The following is a 16,530-nucleotide window of genomic DNA, read 5'->3' on the forward strand; positions in this document are numbered from 1 at the left end:
AACTGTCTTTGTAACATCTAGAAACAAAATTTCATAGACATCAAAGTCAATTGTTAACATGGGCTTATTTTTGTAAAACCCATGAAAAATAAAGAGGTCTTTTATTTAAATCAACAAACTTAAACTAGCTTTTATTTACTAGGCATTAATCTTAAATCATGTGCACTTAAGTGCTTTTTTAGAATTTTAGAATACCCAATCCTTGAAGGCATTTGCCTTTAAATTTTAACAATACCATCCAGAGGTAGAAAATTATCTCACATTTACAACATGCATATATATAAACACACATACAGATAGACACAAAGACCTTTTAGCTATAAGAAAAACTCACTAATTTATAAAAGAACAGTTGGATCCAAATTTTACTCTGGAGGCATTTACAATTTCTATCTGTCAAGTTCCAACTGATATTCCCCCTTTTAAAATAAGGACAGCCATTTTTAATACCTCAAAGAATTCAGTTGACACCTAAATTACGTCACAGGTTACATTTATCCAAATCCTTTTTTTGAAGCTATGAGACACCAATTAAATATGTTTTCCATTCATTCTGTCTAATTTTATAGCCAGATTTTTCTAATTATGCACACAAAAGATTAATTTAGAAGTATCAAAGGGTCCTCATCTTGGCCATCTTAGTTATAAATGGGAGGCTGACTGTCGTGGGACGTGTCAGCCTGGATGATTTCCCATGTTAATTTCGAAATCTATAGAATCTGAACAAACCTCTAAGTAAATCCAGCCTTTACGTGTACGTCTCCAGATCAAACAAATGAGGTGAATATCCATCTAGGACTGCTTCATGCTTAGAGGAAATTTTTCTCAGGCAACCCCACAAAGTTTCTTAGTCACCTAAGAATACCCAAGCGAGGGCCAGAGAGAGCTTACCGGCTGCCGCCAGAACCGCAATGTTTTCCAAGGCATGAGACCCTGTCTTTCTCGGGGTGAATCCACTCCAGGGCATCTTGCCCTTCTCCCCAGGGCTTCTGCCAGCTTCTCTGGGATCGGCTGTGTTACCACACTGGACGCCTCGTGGCACCCATCTCCGCCACTCAAAATTTGGGGATCTGAACAACTATTGTCGCCTCATTATCTATTTGGGTTAGGGAAGCAAGTGTTCTTTCTCTTTCAGAGCTAAAGAGATTTCAGTCTCTCCTTTAACCAACAAAGGTTTTGTTCAGACTCCCGGTGAGCAATTCAATTAAAAGCCAAAATTAGAGGCAGCCACCCATTTTACTTCTGCTTATTTCAACTCATATCCACCTTGAGGATTTTCTAAAAATAGCTCAGATAAAGTAAGGAGGCCCAGAATTCCATGAAAAGACTCACCCAAGTTCACCCAATGGGAAATGGGGAGCTGATGAGGCACAGTGAGCCCCTGCTGACACCTGGCACCTGGTCCAGGTCTGCAGGGTGGTCCTGGGTGGGCTTCAGAATCCTGCTGTATAATGCCAAATAATTGTTGACATAAGAAACGTCCAAACCTGTAGAGAATTTTTATAAGAGTTTATTTGAGTCAAAACTGGAAGCAAGATCTCAGATGCTCCAGAGAATAACAGTTTTGCAATAACAGTTTTGCAGTTTTTGCATCTGAAATTGAGGGAAAGTAAGGAAGATTACATAAGGGTGGGACAAAGCAAGGCAGTGATTGGATTACAGAGATTATGTGCTTTCTTGAGGGTGGTTACACCTTCTGGGGGGGGTATTACCTCTGGCATTTCAAAGGTGTGTTAACCTACATGCATAAGAACCATTGGCAAGCCTGGCTTAAACAACTTTCACTGAAGAAGTTATAGGCCTGGGTTGTGACTACCCACCATGACCTACCCAGTTAGGAATTTATGATTTATTACAGCAGCCCCTTTTTTGTCCACAGGAAAAACTCTTTCTTTTATACTCAACTTTCCATTCTATGCTCAATACTTCATTTCTGGTCATCAAATATGGCAGTGTCTATAACCCCTCACCACGCAGTTTTCCGACAGCAGCTAGATGTGCTGCAATTCAATTCAGACACTACCTGTCTGGAATTCGCATCAGATCCCACAGGTTAAGGGCTTAGTCCCGCAAGACCACCGTTCTTCCTCTAACACCAATCACAAGTCCAGTTTATCACCTGTGCTTCTGACCAACTGGCTATAAACCCTCTGGAGGTTCTTGTGACCCTCTCCTCGAGTTCAATACTTTGTTAGAACAGATCTCAAGGAGATAATTTACTTATTGGATTGAGACAGGTTAGTTAGCATGTTTTCAGGTAGACAGGGAGGTCCCTGGTGGAATAAACAAAAAACAGACATATTCTGAAACTTCAGGTTTTGAAATTATTCCTTCCCTCCTGGACAAAATATAACAGTGCCTTGAGATTAATCATAAAATTCCTTTTGGCTTGACAAACGGAGCAGATCTAATAGGAGTGGGGTATTTTGCAAATTCCTTCAGGATGGGCAAACAGAACAAACCTGGTAGACGAATTTCATTAGAAGGCGCCAGTTCCCTTCTTCAAACGGGCAAGAGAAGATATAAGCCTTTGCCCCACGCTGGGCACCCCCATTCAGGACTCCCTCCCGCTGGGGAGTTCTGATTCTTTGTTTTTAATAAATTATCCTCTTTTGAAAAAAACTCCTCACCTCTCCTTGGTCTGTGTTTCCATTCTTCGGTCTCACGAGGATCCCGGCACTCAAAGCAAAATATCTCCTACATCACTAAGACCAAATATATATTTCTTATTATAAATCACCATATCCCAGTAGTATATTACTCTAAATCACTGGATTGAGAGCTCTCAGACCTGGATTCTAAATCATTTACCAGCAGTGTGATTTTGAACAAATCACTTAATGTATTTGGGTCTCAATTTCCTAATATGTTGAATGAGAGAGTTGTTTAAAACACTTTAAAGAGAAATATCTGCTTTGAGTCCTGATTTCTGATTGTTCCTTCTGGCAAAGGTCTTTGTCTCTAATGTACCTTCCAATGACAAAATTTTTGAATTGATTTATCGCATATGTGACACTTACACACAATATATAGTATATCTGTTTAATCAGAATCCCAGAACAGGTGATAATTAACCACCTATTGACAAAATTAGATTTCACCTTTCACATCCTTAAGATATATCTCAATATGCACAATTTAAACATTATTTGGAGAGTCATGATTTCCTTAAATATGTCTACATCTTTAGTTTACTTATAATGATTTTATTTCCTGTACTCATAACATATCATTGAAATTATTTTATTTTATATATTATATGTACTCTATTACCATGTAATATATGATATATGTATATTATGTCATGATAATATATTGCTACAGTTTTCATAATCTTTGAAAAAATCCTGCTAAGTATTCTATACATAACTATCAGCAAACTCCTATCAGTTCTAAAGAGATGTAAACTATAACTAACTGGTATTTTTTACTTACCTTGCTTTTTAGGTACTTGGATAAATCATGGCCAGGGACTGGTCAAGGAATACAATAATCATTTAATTTGGACATATGAGGCACCACATTTGGGCTACTGGATAGCAGCTTCACTTCCAGGAACTAGAGGTTTGTAAAAATGAAACAAAAGTAATTTAAAAAACCCAATCCAAATAGTCATACTGGTATTCATATCAGCAGACCTCAATTTCATTCTAAGTATTGCCACTTACCCGCTGTATGACAATGGAAAAAGGTTCTAGTCTCTTCATCTCAGCTTTATTTTTTTCACATGTATAAGAAAAGTTTAAGCTCCACGAACTCTAAGGTTTCATATAGCTATACTGTCTGATGAATCTATGCAGTGTGAAATTTGTTCAAATCAAGTTGTTGTTTTTTTCCTTAGTTTACTTTCTGTGAATAAATTCTACCCAGATCTGTTAGAGCTTTTGGGTGTAAGCCACAGGAACAGATTTTGGATAATTAAGATAATATTAGGATACAGGGAGTTCATAGGATGCCAGGGAAGGCTGAAGAACCAGATCTAAAAGGCAGAAGGCCCAGAGGCCCAGTTAGCGTGCCTGCCTGACAGTCTTCACAAGATCACAGCTCATGATGGCGGACTCCAACCCTTTGTAGTCTTTTCCTCACACTGTTCCTGATTATTCTAGCGATGAAGAATTTGGTTGGCCCAGAGCAACCAAAGAATTTGGTGTCCTGAGCACAACACACCTTGGTTGGATTTGGAACTGGTGGTGTGGAGGAAGGGCTGTTGAAAAATAGTGTCCCAAGAGAAGACAAATGATACCCCAAATGAAGACTGGCTTGACCTATGAACAGAGGTGGACAAAAACCAAGAATTGTCCACTAGGGATGATCTATTCATATTCTAGGTGAAATTAGTATTTCATTTTTTTCTAGATTTAACGTGGCATCAAATTACCTATATTGTTTGTACCTAAGGAAATTCTACATTTATTTTGAGTTATGTAAATCTCTCAAAATAGTCAAACATTGCATACTTGATCCGTTAAATCTTTTAAAAAGAAAACTCTTCTAACCTGCTGTAGTATAGACTTTATATACCATGGGCCTGCCACCACTTTCGGGCCTTCTGAGTGTTCACTGGTACAAACTGAGTTGCCTCTTGGCTTTTTCCGACAACAGCTTTGCTAAGTCAACTTTCCACTCTTCAGCATCTTGTTGCTCTTGTCTCTTATCCCATTTCCCCATAACCTGTGGGTTTGTATATTTACAAAAACAAAACAAAGCAAAACTTTCAGTGTAATTTTAGTCAAGTTTTCAGAGACTGTGAGAGTTGAATGAATATCTCATTCCTTCATCTTTAAATCAGTATCACAGATAATTAAATTGGTTTATCGAGTGTCTTGGCTCCCAGCTGAGAGGCAGCTGAGACCTGTCTGTTTCTTGTTGGCCAGGAATAGTCCCAATGCACATCCTGATCCAGGATGTGAATGACATTTTACATACATTTCTCTGCAGCAGTCCATCATCTAACTTTATTAAGGCTGTCTATTAATAATTTAAAGGCTCTCATAGTTTTTCTGAAAAAGTTAGTTTTTAATTTTCTTTTTATGTTGACAACCTTTGAATTTTAAGTTGTACAAGGTAACAAGACTTTTTTTAATGAAGCCAAAATTTAGTATTCCAATAGAAGAAATAAAAGCCATTAACCATATATGATCAAGAGGGATGTTCTCTCTGTGTCTGTTTGAACTTAGTGCTTAAGAGATTATTTATTCAGAAGCCAGAGGGTAGTTACGTTTGTTCTTCATGATGCAAAATATCACACAGTCTTTCCAGCTGTCTTATCCCACTCTAGGTTTGCAACTATAATGAAATATTGATGAAAAAGAATATTAATATTTAATACTTCAACTCAACTAAATCCAAGTTATTTCATTTCTAATAAAAATAACTTAAGGAGTAGTTGAGTTTTACATAGAAGTGTACCTTCCACTAGATATATATCTGAAACAACCAACTTCTTTAAGATGACTTCATGAATTATAAAAGCTCAATAATTTTCTAAAATAGGTTAAAGTTTTTTTGTTTCAGCTTATATGTTGGAAAAGATTTTGTATGAATCAGAGTACTAAATAGAGCTGTAGGATTCCCATTTAATTTGAACTAGATACCTTCTAGTAATGCTTTTATTCTACAAGCATGTCACAGTCTAAGGAACACTATACTAGAAATATGGGTAAGTTAGTTATAGCTCTGGCTTTGCCAGTAACTAACTAGGTGAGTTTTAAATAGGTACTTACCCTTCTGAGTATTACTTTTCTTGTTTCTAAATTGTAGGAGTTGGATATAGTGATCCCTAATATCTCAAACATTTTAGGATGTGAGTATTACTGTAAAATCAAAGTGGGCTAGTTACCGTGCAGGAGCTACTTTGTTGTAATTTGGTTAATATATAAATCTGTTTTTTAAATAAATCTTAAGTAGAGTTCTGGAATTCCTTGAAAAATTAAGTACAAGAAATTAAAGCCAAATAGTTTTTCATAGATTGTTCTAGGTAAGTATGCAGTTGAGTATAGAGTTTAATAAACAAGTGTATATTAATGTTTTTAAATATGCATTTTCAAATATGTTTTGGTTTCAATGAAAATGTATTGTAACCCCTTCTAGGTCTACACACACACATATGCAGATGCATAATTTTTTGCTATTGTCATACATGCTAGGTGTAATCAACAAATACGGTGAATGTTTAAATAAAAAAATGTATTACAGTAAACGACACATTGCCATTAATTCCCCCTTAAAATACTCCCCCTCGCTTCGAACACACTTATCCTATCGTTCTTGCCACTTTCTGAGGCAGTTCTGGAAGTCTTCTTTCCAGTCTTTAGTTGCACTGTCATGGCTGCCTCGATGCCCTGAATCAATTCAAAATGTTTACCTTTCATGGTCATTTTGACTTTGGGGAAGAACCAGAAGTCACACGGTGCCAGATCCCATGAATAATGTGGATGAGGACACACCATAATGTTTTTATTTGACAGAAATTACTGTACCAGAAGTGATGTGTGACATGGAGTCTTTCTGTTATGATCACAAAATGCAGTGAATGCTGCTGCCAAGTGCCATCCAATGGAAAGGCAGGGATTTCCAATACAGGAAGCTGAGTGTCAAACCTTAGTAACAGTGTGTGACAAGTTTCAACTTGTTCAGTGCAGTCAGTAGGTGTGAGCTACGGTTGAGGGGTGTGGTTAAAGTTGTGCCGTGGGGGGTGGCCAGTTAGCTCAGTTGGTTAGAGCGTGGTGCTGATAATACCAAGGTTGCCGGTTCGATCCCCGAATGAGCCACTGTGAGCTGTGCCCTCCCCAAAAAATAAATAAATAAAAAAAATAAAAGCGTGGCATAAATCATCCTCCATCATGACAGTGTTCTGTGTCACACATTGCTTCTGGTATATGGCAATTTCTGTCAGTTAAAAACATTACAGTGCGTTCTCATTCATCTTACTCACCAGATCTGGCACCATGCAACTCTGGCTCTTCCCCAAAGTCAAAATGATTCAGGACATCAAGGCAGCAACAACAGCACAACTAAAAACACTCACGAAAGAGGACTTCCAGAATTGTTTCAGAAAGTGACAAGAACGATGGAATAAGTGTGTTCAAAGCGAGGGGGAGTATTTTGAGGGGGATTAATGGCAATGCGTCTTTTACTATAATAATTTTTTTTATATAAACATTCATCGTATGGTTTGATCACACTTCATATAGTATCAGCTTCCTATTTCCAAAAGTGAGTTTCATTGAATTCCTGTGGAATGAAAATTGTTAGCATTACTGTACCGTGGAAACATATACTCTCATATTCTAAGGAGCAGAAGTTGAATTTCCCAGTTATAATTAAACTTTACTCAGTTGCAGCTCTGGATCCTGAATAAGAATCTGCAGATGGAATCATTACTCATTTCTTTTTGTTTGAAGAAATATATTATGTAATGCTGTACTTGGTTGTCTGTTAGATATGATAAGTGCTTTATTATTAGTTACCGTATTTGAAAGTGTGACCAATACTGGAGTGCTTGTTCTTACATAACCTTGAAGTTTCATTTCACAAGAGTGTAGTTTAGCCAACACTTGAGTGCTTATCACGTGCTAAACACTGTTGTAAGTGTTTTATCAGGATTAACTCATTTAATCCTCATAAGAACCCACATGGGTTACGTATGATGAATATGGACTGAGACACAAAGAAATGGTACTTGCCCAAGACCACACAGAAATAAATGGTGAGGCCAGGATTCCATTTCAGGCACTCTGGCTCCAAAGTCTGTGTGCATATCCACAGAGCTGCTTCTCCAAATCCTTTACCATCACTGTTACTTTACTTTTATTAAATTAGATGATGTGGAATTTAAAGGATAGATCTAAAGACCTTGTGGCCCTGTCTCATCTGGTGTTCTTTGTGAAGGTGAGAGCTCATTCTGGATGTTTTCTCATGGTAGAGATCACCAGAAAACCTTCCCACTCTCATCACCTACTCACCCTGAATACATATTACAATCTAGTTGATACTGATCAGTAGACTTGTTATATACATTTTTTGAATAAAATGAAGTCTTAGTGATACTGAAACAGATGACCTCAAAATTAGTTGTCCAATAGCATTGATTTTCATGCAAAGTCTTAATAGCCTACACTCATTTTAGTGTATTAGTCAGCTTTTACTGCAAAACAGCATTGTATCTATGTGCTCACTCATAAAGGAGGATCGTGAGTTAAGTGGGCTTCTACTGGGCTCAGCTTACAGGGATCATGGCATCTTCTTATTCTAGAGCCCAGGCTGAAGGAGTTGCAACTTTTAATCCTTCAAGTCCCAGAATTTTTGGATTCTCTAGTCCTTTATCCCTGCTTACTTTAGCAAATTCTTTTTTGAATGTATCTTTACATTTTCTTTTTTTAATTAAATGCAGCTAATAACAAACAATCCACACTCACTACCGATATTCTGTCTCAAAACCTCTTTGCACAAAGCTCAAATTAATGGGAACTATTTTGCTACTACGTAACTTGGATCAGAAGTTTCATTGCCTACTGAAACGATTTCCTCACTGCTCCTGCCTGGCCTAGAAGCCAGTGTCACATATTTTGGGGTTCTGTTGTAGCAGCATTTCAGCATCTCAGTACCAATGCCTGTAACAGTCAGCCATTGCTGCAGTTATCTCAGTGGCTAACAATAGCAAACATTTATTTGTTGCTTACATTTAATGACTGTTGGGCTCAGGTTGGTTTAGTTCAACATTTTTTTTTCATTCCAGAACATAGGTTGAAGGAATAGCAACTCTCTGGGATATACTATTTGCATATTAGAGGACCTTAGCAAGAGGGCAGGGCTATATCATGCAACCTCATTTAAGGTGCTCACATTTCATCAAGGAGAGCAAGTCAATTGATGAAGCCCAAAGGGTAGGGAAGGTAGTCTCCACCCAACGGTTAGTCTGCCATGGAAGGGGAGCAAAGAAATACAAGTTTTTACACATATTCAATCTGCTTCACCTGGAATAGGACATAGTTGAAAATTTGATCCAAAATTATGTATTTTCTCTTTATTTTATTTGTTTGTTTATATTGAACTATTTAGGTTTAGGTATAAATGGAGACTCAAAGGACATAACTGCGTACCACACAGTGTTTCTTACGGCCATATTAGGAGGAACAATAGTCATTGTCATTGGATTTTTTGCTGTACTTCTTTGTTATTGCAGGTAAGAAAATATTAATCAATGTTCATAAACCCAGAAAACTATCAAATTATAGTATCATGTCAGTGTGTTCTATATATTACAAAGCTTATTTGTAGAAGTTGGTGGTTTGATCTTGAAATATGAAGATTCAAATTAAAATGGATATAGTGTATCAGTAGCATTGCTGTATAATGTACATATTGTGGGATGGTATTTTTAAATGAACCTTCTACACTATAAGGTTTAAACATGTTTTTTCTTCTCTTGTACTCTAGGGATAAGTGTGGTACTCCTCAGAAAAGAGAAAGAAATATCACTAAGCTTGAGGTCCTCAAGAGAGACCAGACGACTTCAACGACACACATAAATCATATCAGTACAGTCAAAGTCGCATTAAAAGCCGAGGACAAGTCACAGTTATTCAATGCCAAAAACTCTTCCTACAGCCCTCACAAAAAGGAACCATCAAAGGCAGAAGCAGAAGAAAGAGTGTCCATGGTAAAAACGCGGGACAGTTTTAAAATCTACAATGAAGATGTTTCATTTCTGTCCACCAATCAAAATAATTACTCAAGAAACCCAACACAGTCTTTGGAGTCCAATGTAGCGTCCAAACAACCTAAACATATTAGCAACAATCTATCTTCATCTCTAGGTGATGCTCAAGAGGAAAAGAGGTATCTCACAGGTAATGAAGAGCTATATGGGCGTTCCCACATTCCCGAGCAGCTTATGCATATCTACAGCCAGCCTATTGCCATTCTTCAAACCTCTGACCTTTTCTCCACTCCAGAGCAGTTACATGCTGCTAAATCAGCTACTTTGCCAAGAAAGGGACAGTTAGTCTATGGCCAATTGATGGAACCAGTAAATAGAGAGAACTTTACACAGACATTGCCCAAAATGCCAATGCATTCTCACGCACAGCCCCCAGATGCCGAGGAAGAGAATATCCCACTTGAAGGTCAACAGAGCTTGCCATCCCAGACTTCAGAGTGGAGCCGGTATTCAAACAGCTTACTAGAGTCTGTTTCTGTTCCTGGAACACTAAATGAAGCTGTTGTAATGACTCCCTTTTCATCAGAGCTTCAAGGAATTTCAGAACAGACCCTCCTGGAGCTGTCCAAGGGAAAGCCCTCCCCTCATCCCAGAGCCTGGTTTGTGTCTCTTGATGGAAAGCCCGTTGCACAAGTCAGGCATTCGTTTATAGACCTGAAAAAAGGCAAGAGAACCCAGAGCAATGACACGAGTCTGGACTCTGGTGTGGACATGAATGAGCATCACTCAAGCAGAAAACTCGAGAGGGAGAAAACTTTCATCAAAAGCATGCATCAGCCTAAGATTCTTTACTTAGAAGATTTAGACCTGAGCAGTAGTGAGAGTGGAACCACTGTTTGCTCCCCCGAGGACCCAGCTTTAAGGCACATTCTAGATGGAGGGAGTGGAGCTATCCTGGAGCACCCTCGGGAGGAGTCCCCAGGAAGAAAAAGCACTGGTGAAGATTTTGAAGCCAATACATCCCCCACTAAAAAAAGGGGCAGACCACCACTAGCCAAAAGAGATAGCAAAACTAATATCTGGAAGAAGCGAGAGGAACGCCCTCTCATCCCCATAAATTAACACTACGGATGGTTGTGTCTCTGCTGTCTCGTGCTGTTTATTATTGCTTCTTGTTGTAAATTGCAGTATGAACTTCCTAGGAAGGTGAGACTGAGCTATCTCATGGTCCCTGGACATGTCTTAAGCAGAGTAAATAGTAAAATGGCAATTCAGTAATGAAAGAGAAAGATCCTAAGGCATGCTTCTTCTGGCCCATTCTTTGCATTTATTTTTGGATGATGAATTTGAAGTATCCAAGAGTTCGAATTGTAAAATAGCTTCAAGACTAGTTATCTGAAAATGTTGCTTAGTCAGCCAATTTGGCCCCCATTTCTCTTAAGAATAACATTGTGAAACGTGTACTCTTAAAGTTGCTTCCAAAAATGTTGCCTCTGCTGTGATGACTACCCCTGTGAAATATTTAGAAATGAAACTATTCTTCAGGCATCATATTCTTCTGAAATGTTACTATTATGTTCTCTGATGCCTATACTTGAAAATAACTTGATAAATGATCTGGATTGATGTAATTCTAGAGTTTAAAGGCCAAACAACATTTTCTTTTTTTGTGATAAACAGCATGTGTATTGTATCAACCCCAAAGTAAATCCCATACTCATATAAGATGGGCAAGCAGCTACGTGGTTGTTAGAGAGGTTACTCCAGCAATTTGGTAGTTTTTGGATACAGCTTTACAGAATAAATGGTAAGGTGTTAATTAGTCATTAAGAAATCTGAGAAATGAATACTGATATTGAATTTTTATTTTGAATTTGTTCCCCCTTTTAACCAATCTGAAAAAAATAAAACATATCTTTAGTTTAAATCTCACTGATACATATAAGCTAAAATCAGTTTTAAGATATTCTGTTAAAAAAATTCTTGCACTAAACTGCTATTAAATTTGATGTTGTTTTTTTTTACTATCAATGAATTGAAAGGTTTCTTGTGAACACTAAAAAATTAACAAAGTATGTGGAGCTACAGGGGATAGACAATTCAATTTTTTCTGAAATGTTGATGAGCTGAAAAAGAAATGTCATTTCCCAGAGATTCAAAACTACCTTCAGTATATCTACAGATTTTTATTTTTTTTCTGTTCACATTCATAAAAGATGTTTGAGAAAAACAGTTTCAATTTCATGGGAAAAGTAAAAGTTTTTTTTTTCTTAAATCATTTATAGCTTTTGCAACATTTCCCCCCAGTTTGCAAGTAATATGTTCATGTCTTTTTCATTGTAGTAAAGAATTCAGTGTGAACACATTCAACAGCAGTTTTTAATTATGTGTCTTCAGCTCTGAATTATCAGTCATTCATATGTCCTAAAAATAAAGCTCTTTGTTAATTAAAATAAACACAGCCCAATTTTCTTTAAATTTCCATGAAGGCAAATGTCTGAAGCAGCTTCCCCTTTCCCATGGGGGGAAAATGAGACTAAATTGCTTATCCCCTATAATCAATATGGGAGCATGTAAACAAGTTGAAAGAACCAAAATTAGTCACATTAGCTTTAGTCAAATTATAGATTGATGTACAATGAAAGACAACAGCTTCTTCTGCCAAGATAGTAGACTTCAGCCAATTTTTTCCTGTAACCGCTTCTGAAGCATCTAATCTGTCAGATAACACTGCTACCTTTCTCTGTTAACCCAAAGAATTTAAAGACCAAGGCAAAAGTTTGCTATATTTTATCCCAATCCGTAGAAGAGATACATGTTTTGGGTAATAGATAGGTTTACTGTTTTGCAGGGGGAGGGTAGTGATAAGACCCAAAATTAGAGGAGGCTTCTTATTGGTCTAATACAGAAAGATGCATTAAAAGCAGCTTAAATGAAAATGACTTGGAAAAGGTTAAGGAGTTAGTGCTCTGCTGAAGTGCCTTTGATATAGACTTGCTTTATTAGAAGGATATGATAACATCTTTCTTAAATGTACATTTTCTTTCTGTTACCCAAATTAAGCAGATGTGCAGTTTTTATTAATTAAAACATATAGACCTAGTGTTTCACGTTGGAACAATGAATTTTGCATGCAAGTAATATTTATCTTTCTTTTCTGAATCCTGTTTATATTGATACCTTGTTTATGTTGGAATGAAGTTAGAAACTATATAGAAAACGTTGTACTTCAATATTTTAAGTGTATATTTCTCCTACCTTTAAGTAAAAATGTTTCATCTCTCAGCTTAGTAATGGAATACATTGTTGATGTAAGGGTGTGCCACTTACTCATTCTTGTGTAAAGGAAATGAGAGGATGTATCCCCAAGGGCTTTTCTAGAAATACATTTTTGGGTTTCAGAATAAAACTTTATTTTTTTATATACTGCACATTCTGTTCTCAATTGGGAAGTATAGGCAATTTATCTTTTCTAATGATTAAAAATGTGTAACTTCTCATTTGTGAGTAGTCACAAATTTCCTGTTAAACTGAAGCCATCTACTTTTTCTTAACCCAAATGATAATGAATCTACAATAGTCACAGCTTTCTTAAATTTTTAAATTGAAAACCAACCCAATTTTTTGCAAATGTAAACCTAGAGAATTTTGGTCACAAATTGTTAACATTTGTGGATTCTTTGTACATACTTTGAATATATCTTAAAAGCAAAATTATCCCTCAATTAACTGATGGATTCGTTTACTAAAGCACAGCTATATGTATTTTTGAATACATATTAAGATCTTGAGACTTTATAAAATCCATTTTTATGACATTTATGCAGTTGTATAGGGATTGCACCCTTTTATAATACACAGTATATCACAAAGATCACAAATGTTGAGGAATAAAAGCACTTCTTTGCTTTGGCAATCATTTTCAGATCACTTCCTCTGTGTTTGAGTCCTCTAGTACCAATGCATATTGTAGAGTTTTAGGGATCTGTGGGTCAAATAATGTCCCTCAAAACTTACCGGAAAGGTGAAGCTCAAAGTTACATATTCATTTATAGGCACTGAGTTATTCATTTCCCTATGTACTATCTTTGTAAAGAATTTGACCATGTTAATCTCGGATCTAGAGTTGACATTTTGCCCTCTTGTTTCCAAGTGTTTCTATCTTTTGTATTCTTTCATCAGAGGAATCTCACATTTCACTGTATATTTATTGTTATCACTACTCTATTTACTGCTGAAAACTGTAACAGCTGAAGATTTGTAAAATGTTAAACATAGTTCATTAAAGATAATAAAATAAATCAAAATGTACTTGATGCATTGTTTAATTTTGGATATACTGAAATAGTCCTCTCTAAATTGTCATTTAATCTAGTAAATACTCAATTATTACTTTTTCCTAATATATTCCCTATAGTAAAATAAACATTATATATTTAAATACCCTTTGTTTACATAATGAACTTGATTTCTCTTTTTATGTCATGTTCTCCAAAGTTCACATTTTATTATTAAAGCTGAGTATAGACAAATTGTTTTTCCTCCAATGAGAAGCCTTCTTAAGATAATCTAACAGAATGTAAAGTAAATTACAATTCTCAAAATACCTAAGTGAGAAATTGATATAATATCTCCCTTCCACCTTTAAAAAAATTTTTTGGACTGTAAACCTAAGACTAAATGATAACAAAATCTGTTTACACTTAGAGTGTTAGAGCTCCTTCAAGAGCCCATCTGCTCAATTAATTGAACAATACTTAAGTTCAGGTAATTTGCATCTTGAGCTTTAGAATATCTTTAGAATCATTATACTGACTACCATGTTTTTAGACATTTTGTATAGCAAATAAATATGGTACTAGAAATACCTTTGGTCAGTTCTCATGGGAATTGAGCGCTGAATCTATTCACAAATACAGTGCGGATTATGACGCTACCCCCCCCCCCCCAACAGTGGCATTGAAATAGACACTTCCATTTGGACCCCTGCTGCATACAAGCCAGGTTGTGGCCACCTTTGTTTCAGGGCCTGGTCTCCACCTAGGAGAGTCTGGCATCAAAATGATGCAGCCCTTGGGAGTCAGACAGGACCCAAAGTCACATGGAACTGGATGTAATAGAAAACTTATTTCATAAATCACAATCAGAAACTTAGCTGCCAAGCAGATGATGTTCCTGAGCTGGTCATCACAGTCTCGTCAAAGAAGGGAAATGTTAGAAGACTGATGCGTAAAAACTATAACAAAGGTAGTTGGACGGAGGTAGGAGAGATTTTAGTTGGATGGATATAGGAGAGATTTTAATGAGAGTCAAAAGTAATTCACCTATCAGTTCTTGATAATTGTGACAGTTAATCAAGGGACCTTCCCTTGAATTATATGCTGGAAAAATGTTGAACTATACCACAGTGTTGCTTTACCTAAACTTCATAAAATCACCTTTTGGCCTTTTTTTCATAAGTACACTGCACAGATACACAGTGAGACAGCTTAATTCCATCAGCAAGTTCTCTAAAAATCAATTGGGTTAATTTAACAAATCTGTTGTATTGTCTTAGATTTGGACTTGTTTGCTCCATCAAAATGAGTATTATTTTCTTCACTTCTCTTTTCCCCGTTATTTTGAACCTCTGTTTATTTTGGGACTGTGGATGTCTGTCCATCAAGTGTTTTGTTTTGTTTTTCTTTATAAAAATAGTTTCAGAGTTTGACTAGAAAAAAAATCATCTAGAAATGAATCACAATTTATAGTGTTAAATACCAAAAAGTTAATAAACTCAGTTACAGATGATGGAAAACATTTTTATTAAATATACATAACACATTTCTTAGGGAAAAAAATTGAAACCTAGGGTCCTTATAACTGATGAAATTTAGTTTTAAATCCTAGTTCTAGAACTCATCCCTATCTCTGTAAAGATCTGGCTTCTCCCCCCACCCCCACCGCTCCAATCAGCAACCTTCGAGGCAGCAGAAGACAGTGGCCCAGTCCAGACCTGTGGCTGGCTAAAGATAACATCTTGACCTAAGTTATGATTCAGTTCCTGAGCCCTAAGGTGGAATGACCCCCTAGCTACTTTCTCATGAGACTAGACAGAGGAACTCCGGAAAGAACCTTAGAACTGTCCTCAAGACCTGAACAAATGATTCATTACTCTTACCTCACTTCCAACCAATCAGCTCCCAGTGCAATCCCAATCCCCTAACCCACAGTGTCTTGCAATTTTGCCACATGTAATATGTAACCTACATTCCAATCGGAGAGCTAGATCTTAAGAGCGCTGTATGATTACCCTTATCCCACAGGCCAAGAACTCAATGTGGGATTTGTACTAATTATTTCTTATGTTATTCTCAACAATACTTTAGGGGTGGGGGGGTAGGGAAATAACTGCTAGATGGATCTGAAGAAATAGTGGAACCACCACAAGCCAGATGTGTCTCATTGATCCAGGATTGTTGCTTAGTGAATGCCGGGGTTTGTAGTCTTGTGGAGCCAAAGAATGGATACACCGACAAGGGAGAGGCAAAAGTTGCACAGGAAGATAGTTTATTATAGCAAGCAAAGGATTACAGCTTTCGAGCGAGAGGGGATACCCGAAGCTGGGACGCCCACTAGCTAAGGCAAAAAACTGGTGTTTATGTACCTTTATTTTTACCTCGGAGGGGGATGTTGGGATGTGGGTGTCTATGGATACAATGTTTCCCAGACTTGCTCTACTACTTAGCTTGGTGGAGACCATTGAAACGAACCCAGTTGATGATATTTGTGTTCTGGTGTGGTTGTCCTGATACAGTTGCCCTGTGTTCTGGTTTTGCTCAGTCTACCAAGGAGTCTTTCACTGCCTGACGTCATACTAACTAACCTGT

At 36.9% G+C, this 16,530-nt stretch overlaps 1 protein-coding gene across 1 annotated transcript in view; it reads left to right on the plus strand.

Annotated features, from left to right (window-relative positions):
- FAM171B (family with sequence similarity 171 member B) overlaps window positions 1-13,972 on the plus strand; it is a 66,874-nt gene extending 52,902 nt beyond the window's left edge. The window contains exons 6-8 of the mRNA XM_019754501.2: window positions 3,448-3,564; window positions 9,061-9,184; window positions 9,439-13,972. Of these exons, the coding sequence (XP_019610060.2) occupies window positions 3,448-3,564; window positions 9,061-9,184; window positions 9,439-10,783 (1,586 nt within the window). The 3' untranslated portion in view covers window positions 10,784-13,972. The remainder of the gene's footprint in view (window positions 1-3,447; window positions 3,565-9,060; window positions 9,185-9,438) is intronic.
- The last annotated feature ends 2,558 nt before the right edge of the window (window positions 13,973-16,530 follow it).

Source organism: Rhinolophus sinicus, linkage group LG01 (assembly GCF_036562045.2).
Source record: "Rhinolophus sinicus isolate RSC01 linkage group LG01, ASM3656204v1, whole genome shotgun sequence".
Lineage (NCBI taxonomy): Eukaryota > Metazoa > Chordata > Mammalia > Chiroptera > Rhinolophidae > Rhinolophus > Rhinolophus sinicus.